Raw genomic sequence first — 13554 nt, forward strand, 5'->3', positions numbered from 1 at the left:
TCTCGTTTGAGAGGATCTTTCGCCTGTCTGGTATGAACAAAAGTTACTCAGATTTAATCAAGATTAAATGGGACCGAAAGTCTGGATCAAAATTTATCTGAGTAAAGTTGCCGATTAGCATAAACCGAAATGTGAACAATGAGAAAAAGGTTTTTTAATTACAATGTTAATAGTTTTTGGCTCATTGTGTTCCACCATAGAAATCTCCAGAAATCGCCTGAAATAAATTTGAAAAATACGCCAAAAAACTTTGATATCACTTGAAAAACACTGGAGTTTAATAATTTTCAAAGTTCCAAGTATTAAACCTATTCTCAAATTTTCGTCATCTCAGCTCGAGTGTCATTCGACTTTCCTCTATATATCATTTCCATTACACGTAAACGAGTTTCTTTTATTCTCATTGACAATCATCGCGGCAAATAAAATTGCCGTCAATTTTTGTAAGCGGTTTCATCTCTCTTTTGCCAACACTCGATTCAGACTCAAGGGTCCTGTTTATCCCCTAACGGCCGACGCTCAGTTCTCGACATAACAAGTGTAATTTCCTCCCCATCACATAACACGCTCAGTGCAAATAAAACGCTCCATAATTTCCGGCACTCAAATCAAACCCAACATCGAATCCATTCGCGTCTCGTGTCTCCAGCCGTTCTACTTCCTCTTTCAGGTGGTCCACCAGGTCACAGCGAGGTGGCGTCTCTGCTGAACACGACGGACGTCGGAGACTGTTTGGCGGCACGGCGGCAGGTTGACTTGGCAGAAATTTCGCAGGGTCTTCCGCACAACAACGAGTACGAGCTGATAGCCTTCAGCCATTTCACCTTCTCGCGCGTCTACCCGGTGGACCTTGGCCTGGGAAAGCGGGTCGTGGAAAAGCCGATCGGATTCAAACGGAAGGACCTCCTGGAGGCGCTGACCAAGGCGGTGGACACGCTGAACCGAAACACGAGTCAGCTGCCGACCAAGTACACCCTGGAGGACTTCCTCGAGGGTCTTTACAGGGTCGAACCAACGACCGGCACCCAGTACGAGATGTACTTCAGGACGAAGAACCTCAACAAGAGCACCCAGAGCACTTCCAACGGTTACACCAAGGTGACCCTGATGCGACCTTACACCCCGATCCAGTTCGTCGCGACGGAACGACAGCCGGCCAAGGAAAAGGAGCTCATCCACATTATCCTGCCGCTATCAGGACGCACGAGCACATTTCAGAGCTTTATGGACAAGTTCGTCAAGATTGGACTGAAGAACGACAAGCGGGTGCATTTGACCGTCGTCTACTTCGGGACCGAGGGACTTTCCGAGGCTCGGGCCATCATGTCGCGGGTTCTTATGACCCGCGGAAGTGGCGGCAGCAATCAGAACCTCAGGCTATTGGCTCTAAACGAAACTTTCTCGAGGGGAAAGGGACTTCGCGTTGGCGCCGAGAGGGCCTGGGGTGGCGAAGCTGACGTTCTTCTCTTCATGTGCGACGTTGACGTCGTTTTTAGCGCTCGGTTTCTCGACAGGTAATTTTCCAATCCCCATCCACTGATCAATCCGTAGATTGACAGCCGTAGAATTGGCCTCTCCAAACTCTCACGATCGATTACTTGTTGCGTACATGTTTCTTGAGTTTTGCAGAATTTTATCGTTTCATGCACGGGAAGCTAAAATATTGCAAAAGCAATTCGAGCCGAAAGAAATGACAATCGTATCAAAATTTTTCTGCCACTCGTCCCGAAATTTTCTTTCATATGCAATAAATTCGAGTCTTTATAAAGGTTCTTTTAAAGTTTACAAAATTTACATCCGGCAGAAGGAAATGGAATAAAACGTTCCAGAGTAGCAGAACCGAAATTCCTTTCTTTCCACTCTGTTGACTGACATCCTCATTTTCCTTGCTTCAGATGTCGATGGAACACTGCGCCGGGTCGGAAGGTTTACTACCCGATAGTTTTCAGCCTCTACAATCCCCACGTGGTCTACACTCTTCAGGGACGCGAAGTGCCTCCTGAGACGGATCAGCTTGTCATATCCAGAGACACAGGATTCTGGAGAGACTTCGGTTACGGAATGACCTGCCAGTATAGGTTAGAAATTTTCCCTTCTTTCCCCAAGACTTTGAGTGCGGTTTTTTGCACTCTTCACTCACTTTCCGCTTCTCGTCGCAGGTCCGACTTCTTGAGGGTGCGTGGCTTCGACGAGGACATCGTCGGCTGGGGTGGCGAGGACGTCACTCTTTACCGAAAATATGTTCGAAGCAACATCAAGGTCATCCGGGCAACCGATCCGGGAATTTTCCACATCTGGCACCCAAAGGTATACCTCGAAATTGAACCTTGACTCATGTTTCTCCGACCTCTTTTCACCGTCCCCATTTTTCTTTTACCTATCGTTCGTTCCAAAACTCGTGCGAACTTTTGAGGCCTGGGGGAGCAGTCAGATGTTATGGATTTCGGAAGTATAGCTTATACCATGTACCTATATATACAGGCATGTGGGTATATACGGCGTTCACCGCACGGATCATTAGGGATCCGGTAAATCCAATCAACGGTTGGCTTATTACCGGCAAACTTCCAATAATTATATTACACCTGGGACAACCCTGGAAGGTGTGTGGACGGAGAACCGAACCCTTGGCTACACGTCCTGGTATACATGGCAACTTGAACGAACCGATGCAGTAACGTTGTTACCCAAAGGACGAAGTTACGCCGGGAGTCCGATGGTTCGAAATTCGCGGCTGTTCGAGGAAATTGGATTCAGCCTTTTTTACAGTCTCCATTTTTCGAATCATTCAAAGACGAGAAAGACTCCCCGCATCAAGTATCAAGCCGCTTAAGAATTGCTCGATCCACTTCTTTTGCGACAAAAGTCTCTTCAGAAATCAGACCAAAGGATAAAGCCGCGGAACAAAGAAAAACGAATGATCAAAAATTTCTAGATGAGGTTTCGCAGCTTCGGGGCTTCGATTCTCGTCAAGGGCTCACAGCCAGGGGCTTAAACGGCTCGCCCTGTCAATGCGGAAGACATTTCTGGGGCGGTTTAGGGTGGAGGTGAGAATTACGCGAGACGAAGCCAGCTGCGTATGTAACGGGGTCAAAAATTTTCAACACCTTTTGTGGCGAAGGGAAGGAGCAGCAAGAGGCACGTGGAGGACAGTATTTTCACCCTCTCACCCTTCCGGCAGCCGTGCCTCGAGCGAGTGATTTGTTCAGTTTCCTTCAAATTGCATCCATGTATGTATGTATATATAGCGGGCAGTTTCCGCTGAATGTGGAACGAACGATGAACAGCCGCGAAACGTGCGTGTTTCACCTTTCCCATTTTGCCGATTCCACGTTTCAACGCCCCTGCGTTAAAGGGGTGGATGTCCCATTTCTCCACCCCGTGTAAGCGAGGCTGTGTTTTCTGTGAAACTCACCGCTCAACAATGGCGGATAAGCAACCGAAGCTGTATTCCGTGTCACTTTGTATTCGAAATGCAGCTTTTTTGGTTGTCCATTATTTGCTAGCACTGAGTGGTAAGTTTCACAGAAAATTCCCGGTTTCTTCGGCATTTCGCTGTAACAACATTTTCCGATTTACGGGCCACAGTGTTTCGTTACACGGCGAAAACAAAAATCATTTTTATGCAAGTATTTTTATCGGAAATAAAAAGAACAGAATGCTTTTTGTACTAAAAAATATATTTGTTTTATAAAAAATCGGAATAGATCGAATTGGATTTCGAATTATACGGCTTTCGCTTTACAGCCAATTTTTCCGGAACGTATCTACCGACCGTCAAGCGAGGTATGGGTGTACAGCAACGCGTTGTTTTCCAACAGACGGGAAAAGCAAGGCAAAAATTAAATTCCATTCTGTCGATCGGACAACGGATTGAGAGACGAGTCGGATTATTTGCACTGAGTTGTGTACACACATCCATACATGCACAGATTATATCTATGTGTTACTGAGCATATAGAGCCCGACGCGAAACGTATGGGAGAATCAATTTTGGATGGGCTCATATTCGAGCCTATTTGCGATTCGTACCGTCATATTTACTCGCAACTCCGAAACTCCTCCTCGAACTACCGCCAACCCATTTCGTGCCTACGGGAATACCGAGTGTTTGCAGAGTTCCCGTAGCCATCGACTCGAGGGGCGCGAGGATATAATATAAGTCTGGCGAAAATCGGCGAGCCGCATCCGGAAAGTTTGAGGGTGGAGGGTTGGTGGTGGAGGAAGATATGCTCGTCGATTTCGTTCTTCCTGTTCAGGTCTCGGAAATTTTTGATCGTTCCGTTTTGCAGGTGTGTTCCGGGGGTCCTGGTCAGCGTTTGTCAACGGACCAATATCGAGCCTGCATAAGATCAAGGGCCCTGAACGAGGCGTCACACGCGCAGCTCGGCTTCCTGGCGTTTCGCGAGGACATCGCGAGCCAAGCGATAAACGTCAAGTCTATGGCGAATAAGAAGAAAAAAATGTCGATGAAAAAGGAGAAGAAAAAACCCCTGAGCAAGGTCCAGGTCAAAAATCAACCCCTGCAAATCAAGGAGAAACCGCTCGAGCGAACTTCCGAGGATCAGACCTGATCTATCGTGAATAATAAAAATCCACGATGCGAGTTCTGAGTGGTTCCTTAGTCTGTATACGCGTTTTACACACGTATTCATGTATACATATATAAAGTGTGATTTATATATTATGTATAAAGAAGACAGGGTCGGATATCCAAACGTTTTGTCAAATTCCATTATCGAACGAGGTACTACGCGACGATTTCGAGATATTATATGTATAAATAAGCGTCCGGTAAGATACATATGTAAATAGGGAATTCGTGCTGTTATTTATTGTGTAAAAAGTATGTAATTGCATATATACATAACATGATGATACATAATATACATAATATTTATACATTACATAATACATAGATCATTGTGATGATAACGTGACATTTTCAAAATACACTGATATACAATATTTCGTGCTAGTTAACAAAGAAAACAAACAACAAAAAAAAAAAATTGACATCTTTAATAACGACAATTTGATTCGTTTGTCGAAATCAGTAATATTAATGAAAATTGTTGATCAATGAAACTATACAACGTATTTCGACCTAAGAAAACGGAAAATAAAAGAAAAAAGGGAATGTATGATAGACACGACTAGTCAAGCACGAAATAGAAATGGGAGAGGTCGTTATGAATAGGTATACAATTCGTAAATAATAATTGGTGCAATGCAGCAAAACGCTATAATATCCATTAAAAAAATCTACACAACGATCATTTCAACTAGAGGATATATATAACGCATACAAATCACAAAAATATAATCGCACACATAATTACTTAAACGGTAAATACGACTTTGAAGATTCCCAAGATGAAATATTTCAATTTACTTTCCAATTAGCGAGGGAGGATTTAATTAATTATATCAAGTTCCACCGTTCCCTGAATGGCGCAGCGTTGCTTTCTTTCGTTTTGCATGCGTGAAAAAATTATATGCACCAAACTGAACTACTAGTCAATGTTTTTGAAATAATATTGTGCTTTCGTTGAAGTTTCAATGAACGATAAAAAGTGCAGGAATAAATTGAGGAGGAAATGTGAATAAAGTTTTACGACGATACCTTATTATTATTATTATTATCCTCGTTATTATTATTATTATTATTAGTATTATTATAGTATAAATAATTTATACGAATTTATATGATTACAGTGTTATGAATAAAGTGGCAAAAAATGTAAATATATACATATATAATAATGCATGTTGAGAATTAATCTAAAATTCAATTGGACAAAAAAAGAAAGGTAAATAACGAAAAAGTTATCAAAGCCATCGGTGATATCACAATGTGATGGGGAAATGAAAACCTTTTCTTAATTGTCTGTAATAATGCGAAATTTTGTTTGATTCGTTTTATGAAATTAATTGTTCATATTATGGGAAAGTTGAAGGAATGACAGTAATATAATATAATAATATTTGTACAGAATATGAATCGAGTTTAACAAGTGTGTATGAGCATAAGCCCGCCATAATTACGTATGAAACATGCTGTGAATAAAAAAAAAAAATCCCTAAATTGAAGAAAGTATCGATCTCGATAGACAGTCAATCGTTGAAAAGGAAAAAAAATTTTTATTCCAAGTGCGGAAATCTTCTTTTCAAAATTATTGAGAAAACATTTAAAAACCTTTGAATAATTGCTAACGTCAAACGAAATAAATATTTTTTTGCTTCTTGTCTCGGTGCAGAACTCAAACTTCGTTAAATTCATCCTTTCTCGATACTATAGGAAACAGAAAATGGGATTAAATTCGATTTTAAATAAACAGTCATTTCGGTGTCAAGCTTTCACCCACTGATTGTGAATTTTATCGTGTTACTTATATTTTTATACCTCGGATTGCTGTTTTAAGATTAGGATTTTTTTTCTGGGATTCTCACGGACTTGTCATCGCGGCTAACTGAAGGATTTTCGCAGCGGCAATCCTCATCCCTGAGCGAAATGAAAGAGACCGAAGGGATGTAGCCGGCGGTGCAGCCGCGCAATGGAGAGCTTTCAAACTTCACCGCGGTGCAAGCACTGCAGTTTCCAACGTCTTTCACTCGTCTTAAGCACGATTTTACGTTTTCTTCCTGCCATTGTGTCCCGTTCGTTTGTATCGCGTGCAGTTGAGTTGGCAACAATCCACCGAGGCTTTTCACCCACACAAACATCTCGCCGATCTCCGTCAAAAGAAGGAACGGAGTCCCAAGTCCAGTTGCACTTGCGTTTCCTTTCCGTCGTTTCTGCGAAATCCGACAAGCCAATTCGCTTGGTTTCCATTCAATGGTCAGACGCAACCGCGAATCGTTAAATTGTACGGAATGTAAATTTGAAAAATCACGGATTTGTGGAAGGAGAAGTAATAATATAGACATAATGATGAATATTGTATTCGCTGCACATACGATTATGTAAAAAGAATTACAAACTGGCCGTATTTTCGTTAATTCGTATTTCCGGATCGTATTAGTCATAAATTTAACATAAATAAATAAATCGCTCGGTTAACTCAGTAAACGAGTTAGAAACTTCATTTCCTGTGTATGCGAATTTGACGTGCTGATAATTCAGGTCCAAAATATAATTCCCGAGATCACAGAAAGTCAGGCTAGTAAACATGGCGACGAACGGTGAGTTTCCAGTTCTAAGATTTGTCTACTTTTCCTTTTCTTCGCCGTTTTGAGTAAATTCATTTTTAGAGTGAAGGATGAAATTATACCGTAGTACGGACAGTTTCGCCCGAGGGATTTATAAATCTTCAATTTAATCTACAGCCTCCAACAGTTTGGCGATTTTCGAGAATCGTAAAACTCGGAAAGGATAACCTCATGCGAGAAAACAAGCTCTCGTCGTAAAGCTAAAAGCTGCAGTGTGTAGGTCCGCGGATGGGAAAATTGGAAAGAATTCTGAACGTTCGACGAGTTTTGCTCCCCTCGTTCTTGTAGAAAAAAAAAAAAAAAAAAAAAAAAAAAAATAGAAGGAAAATAAAAGCTTTTCTTATCTACAATAATTCGACGGGGTACAAGAATTTACAACGATCTTGATAAATTCCTGGATCGTTATTATGTACCTTACTCGGAATTCTTCAGACCCTCGCTTATTGCTGAAACTTGATACATTCCACTCGAAGGTCAAACTTTAGAGACGCAATAATCAGAATCCGAGTTTCTCTGCTAGCCGATTAGCGACTTGGTGAATCGGATAGGAAAGAAAAGGGAAATTACACTTTCCACGGAGTTCACATCGTTTCTGAACGATGGGGTAAATCGAGGTAAAATCAGTGAAATAAATTGCAATTCAGGATCACCGTTTCATTTTTTTTTTTCTTTATTTTTATTTCTCAAAGAATTCAGTCCATCCTAAAGTCTGCTCTGGAAATTAGAATTGGAATTAGGAGTGGAAATTTATAGAGTGTAGATATTTTTCAGCTCCAAGATTTGGCAGATTATTTGTTCGTATTCCATCTCCCCTGGCTGTGTCCCATCATTCACTGAGAATAATAATTTTCTCTGAGGGCCCCGTCGCTCACGTGGCATCAATCACTTGACTGTACTCAATGTGACGTCACACGCGGAGCTTTAATTCTCTCAGCCTCGCCGGCATCGCACCGTTCGGCTCTCGAGTCCCAACAGGGCAGAGATCCATTACCCTAATCACCACCCGGGGCTTTCAGTCCTGTCAGTCATTTTGTTACCAGAGATATTCATCGTCTGACCTTGAACAAGTTCGCTACCCATCACAGACATGGTGCCACCTGCACAGTGAAAAAGAACCTGTAGCTTAATTCGTGTGTTTCATCGGTGAAAAGTTATCGTTGAAGTAACCAGGTGCCGAAAATTTGTGGATTCATTGAAGTTTGACTTGTAAATTTGAAAACTTGTCATTTGGCTGGAGAAAATCTTCTCTAACAAGGAACATCAGTTTGGTATCCCCCTTTAATTTTGTTCAGACTCGGTTATGTTGTTGAACATTGAAAACTAAGAGATACGTTTTTTTTTGATCTGCGGAAAAACGGGTTAAAGGGGTGAAACGAGTTAACGGGGTGATTTTTTGACACGCTTCATGTATTTGAATGAAACTAACACCGAAATGGTTTTTTAATGAATAGGAAAACTTTGGCGTTAGTTTGATTCAAATCCATCAAGTGCATGACCAAAAAATCACCTCGTTCGGTGTCCATCTTTAGGGGTCGTTTTCACCCTTCTAAACCGTTTTTCCGCAGATAAAAAGAAATACGTGTCTCTTAGTTTTCAATGTTCTACAACATACATGAGTAGAGGAAGACACCAAACTGATTTTCCTTGTAAGAAAAGAATCGTAACTTGTGAGCAAGCGAGTTGAAATTTCTGACAGATGATTCACAATTATTTTACGATACCGCAATTTCATTTCATATAATTTTTTCTCAGCAATATTTTTACCATTACACAGTAAACCGAACAATTCGTTTCACCTTTCTGCCGGTGGTATTATTTTGGGTAAAAAAAATTCCACATTCGCCCGGAGGTATTTGCACGGTTCGCAACGCGTATATTATTTCACCGTGGGGTTGGATGAAAAAAGCTCGACACGCGGTGTAACGTGGATCTATAAATCATTCATGGGCCGTGGTGTAGAATATTTCAAGAAACTTTTCGCCGCGTTCGTTGAACGAGACTTTGTCGGACGCTTGGACCTTTTGCTTATATTCCAGGGATTCGAAGATGAGAGAGAAGTCGTGTTGATTGGGGTGAAATAAGGGGGTGAGAATCGCGATGATTCTCTCTGTTCGAAATTTTTTTCCTCGATTTTACCTCCTCACGTGCATCTATATATACATATACATCGAAATGTGAAAATACGTATAATTTTCTCTCTTCATACGTCATCATCCTCGTACTTTTCGACCCGGGAACAAACGATTCCTTTCTAATTCTTTGAAGCTCTGAGCTTCAAACGAATATTTACGCTGCTGTGAGGATGCTGGGCTGTAGGAACGAGGATTAAACTTGAATTAACAAGATTATTTTAATTGATAGCTTCCATGCTGTTATTAAGCCCCCGATGGCATCCGGGGTTCATTAGCTTCCCTTTGAATTGTTTTAATCAGATGTTTTCACTCGACGTTTCTTTCCTCCATTTTAGCTCGGATCGCGATCACCTGAACCTCTAATTACTTCTCGGGATTTGGAGAAAACGAAGGAGGAGATAACACGAAAAAAAACGAAAAAAGAAAATACAAATTGAAATAAAAATCTCGTGTATGCCTGAGAAATTCGGTCTTTTGCCATTTCTCGTCTGCGGCCTCGGCGACGGTGACAAACGTTTTATACATATTAAGAGTGTAATTTCGCACTGTCACGATATTAAAATTACGCTCAAGTTTTACCGTACCTCCCCCCCTTCCCCCTACGTCCCGCCCTCTCCTTTTCTCTCCGAAACTCGCACGCTCTAGTGATATTAAATTTTTCTCAACGAGTCTTATGATTCTGGAGAAATGCTTCGAGGCTCTTCTCGTCGCGAAGACGACTCACTGTATTAATTTACGTCAAAGGAAACGTCGCAGACCTACAGCCAGACGAGTTGAAGAGAATTTTTCATTCAAGATCTGGATCAGATACCTGTAATTGCGAGTTCTGAAAACTGCCGTCTATTTTCGTTCGTTTCCTATGATACCTGTTATACGATAATATAATCCTCGCCTTCTTTTTTCCCACCACTAATCATTTGCCGGCGAAAACTCGAGGATCGATTATCCCAACGTCCTTCGTGCGATTCGTCAGGAGATTGAAATCCTGGACCGAAATCGGGGCGATTCTAAAGATCACCTAACGTTACACGACGCCCTGTTACACCGGGTCCAAAAGTGGGTGGTGACCCGTGTCAGTGCAGGGTATACAAGTCGCAACGAACACCGATTAATCGGGCTGAACTAACACGAGATTCTTGACGATGGTGTGTGAGAGAGAGAGAGAGAGAGAGAGGGAAAGAGTGAGGAGACGAGGCGAAGGATGAGAGGCCATAAATCGCGACCTGCAAGACGTAAATTATAAGCTCGTTACACCCTACTTTGTTTGGTGTACACCAAACTCTTTGCTATTCCCACAATGTACCCGGAGGAAAAAAAACGTAACTCGTTCCCGGTACGAGCCGAAAAAAGCTACTATCAGCCACTGCGGAATCGATCAGTCACCCGAAAAAACGAAGGAAGCCTGGAAGGTTGAGAAATTATTACCACCGGACATCTGGAATTTGGGTAACATATGGAAGCGGAAAAAGTATTCAAGTTGCATCAATTTGTTACACGTTTAAAAAAAATATATATATATATATATATATAGGTATATATTTTTTACAAGCATTTTCCTTGTCAAAAACTATTAAGAATAATAAGAAAAAAATTGATCAACACCAATCAAGCGAAAAATTGAAAGAGAAGTTTATTCCTTCAAACGATTTGTAGACGTAGATATTTGACACGTCACGAGTCATGTAATTACGCGAATCAATGAATTTTGACAATTATCACGAATTTTGAAAATTGCACGAGATTGGTAGCCTAGTTTTTTCGTGATCATAAAATCTGAGGTCGGGCACGAAGAAGCTTCAATGATCACCTCCCATTACGAAACCTTCACGGTCGAGGTGCCATTACGATCGGTACAAGATATTCCCGATACTGCGCATGTGCGGATCGTCGTAAAATCCAAGATCGTAATTGCCGAGCGTCTTTCAGTGCTTATCGGTCCGATCTCGAGGAAACATGTGTTTCAGCGCTGAGCGGTGTTGGTTTGGTGTGTGTAAACAGTGACTTGATTGTGCGTCCTTCTTTCTTTCTTTCTTTCTTTCTTTTTTTCTTTCACGCAAGATGAATGACGCGCTTGTTTTTGTTGTGGGATTAACAAGTTGACGATTCTCCTCCTGCAAGGTGCTCACATTTTTGGAATCAACACCGGTAAGTCATTTCTATAGGCATACTTGAATTTCTTGCGTTGGTAACAAATTTTTTTTTTTTTTTTATGGGAAAAAGCCCCTGCACATAGTGTCAATCTGAAGAAAAAAAACGATTCACCTTCTTTCCGAACTTGGAATTGAATTTAATTGAATTGAAACGATGTTCAGAAAGATTTGAACTGGTTGGCACGTGATAAATACTGATCGCTGGTATTAGTTGAGATCGAATGAAATGAAAATGAAAATAAAAGCTCGGTGAAAGGCACTAGAAGTGAACAGACGATTTTTTAATACCCCTCAATCGCATTGTAGGCGAATAAATGATGCGCGAAATACCGCGAATAAGAGCATTTCTCATTTCCCGTCCATTTCCTTCGATATATATAGTAAAATATCGATATTACGATACCGATCAACGTCAAATACACGCCGAATCTGCAATGGAAGATGCGACTGGCAATTCCGGTAACCGTCGCGAATACTCGTAGCCTGTGATGTAATTTCCGCCTCGAGGCAAGGATCATCGACGAGTGGATCAACCTCTCGACTGCTGGTATCAAGAATTCACTGTAACACAAATAAACGGTCAACGGTGTAAAACGTAGTTCCCGTTTTATAAATTGATCGAGACGATTCCTTCACTTGCCGAGAGCTTTGATCCTAGTGGTGCTTGCAGCGACAGAATCTTGGCATGATTCCTGTCTATTGCCGATAATACTTGATCCGAGTGAGATGAAGACGATCTAGGATTCTTGATAAATCGACGAAAGTGAGAGTTGCTTTTGCACCGATGACGTCAGTGTCGCAAGCTCGTGTTATAAGATATTCATCATTGATGTCTTTTATTTTCACTCACTTGTTTCTGTTTGTTAACTCTGGGTTTTTATCAAATCCTATTGAAAATGTTGACGCGTCAAATCATGAAATTTTTTGAAAGAATTCAGTGCGAAATCACATAACAAATTATGAAAGCCCGAATAATCAGATCGATACACTAGATCAAATTCATGTAGTCTACGATATTGTTGATTACATTATTTTTGATCCAGTATACCTGACGATGCGTGTTTTTGCAATTTGTTGCGTGATTTCTTCTACATTTTATCGAATTTACGAAATAAATCGTGTAATAAATCACTCGCTAAATTCTTTCGAAATATCGTGCTGCTACAACGGACTGCAAACAAGCGGGAAAATATCTATTTGAGACTCATGGATACTCAAGAAAAGAATATACGCAATCGACAAAACGTCACGTCCTGTTTGCAGTATCCGAGCCTTTTCTTTATCGGCTTTCGCTAATCCCTCTTGATTGCCTCGAATAATGCTCACCGCGGTGATTTTCGATTTTTGGGAAGCAATATCTCCCGCGAGCCACGCTTTTCAGGGGTAGGTATAATAATGCTATTTAATAAAAGCGAAGCTTCGGGCTTTTAAAAGTGCAGTTATGAGGGAAAAGAAATTAAAACAGGAAGAAATTCCGCGCTGAAGAATCAGGTCGAGAGAGACTAGAGCTGCACAGCCGGCGAACTTCGTCTACCTTCACTCGTCGTTCACTCATCGTGTTTTAGGAAGTATTAAATTAACTTCGCAACGAAAAAATCCACCTCGGTCACGAAACTCACTTGACGTCATTTCACCCCTCGTGTGGATGTACTCGCTGGATTGTTGGCGGCACTTGATATGCCTGCAGCCATATCCGATTCGCAATTATTTTAAAATGCTCTTCGAAAAACAAAAAAACGATTTCACTAACTATAAACGGTACCTTGTTCGGAAGGATATTCCGTTCTGTGCAATGAAATGAGTTTCGATGCAGTTTTGAGGCAGGGTTTTTACACCCCATAAATCTCTGTGAACATTAGATATAGTGTAATAATTATTCGTTTGGCTGCTGAATTAATACGATCTCAGATAAAGTTTTTTTTTTTTTAATTTTTGTTTCTTCTATTCTTCCCGGTATATTATTTTCACCATATTTTTTCCATTTCTTTTTGCCTCTCCTTCATTCTCTTCGCCAATTTTATTATTATTCATGGTACAATTTTCTCGTTAAATTCTTCACG

General features: G+C 41.0%; 1 protein-coding gene across 6 annotated transcripts in view; it reads left to right on the forward strand.

The window, feature by feature from the left end:
• The window catches only part of LOC124404876 (chondroitin sulfate N-acetylgalactosaminyltransferase 1), a 76134-nt gene extending 71178 nt beyond the window's left edge, over positions 1-4956 (forward strand). For all 6 annotated transcript variants that reach the window (XM_046879360.1, XM_046879369.1, XM_046879351.1 and 3 more), the window contains 4 exons: positions 671-1514; positions 1896-2078; positions 2160-2307; positions 4293-4956. In XM_046879360.1, coding sequence (XP_046735316.1) covers positions 671-1514; positions 1896-2078; positions 2160-2307; positions 4293-4574 — 1457 coding nt within the window. In that variant the 3' untranslated portion in view covers positions 4575-4956. The remainder of the gene's footprint in view (positions 1-670; positions 1515-1895; positions 2079-2159; positions 2308-4292) is intronic.
• Positions 4957-13554: the final 8598 nt, after the last annotated feature.

The sequence above is a fragment of the Diprion similis genome, chromosome 1 (genome assembly GCF_021155765.1).
Source record: "Diprion similis isolate iyDipSimi1 chromosome 1, iyDipSimi1.1, whole genome shotgun sequence".
NCBI classification, from domain to species: Eukaryota; Metazoa; Arthropoda; class Insecta; order Hymenoptera; family Diprionidae; genus Diprion; species Diprion similis.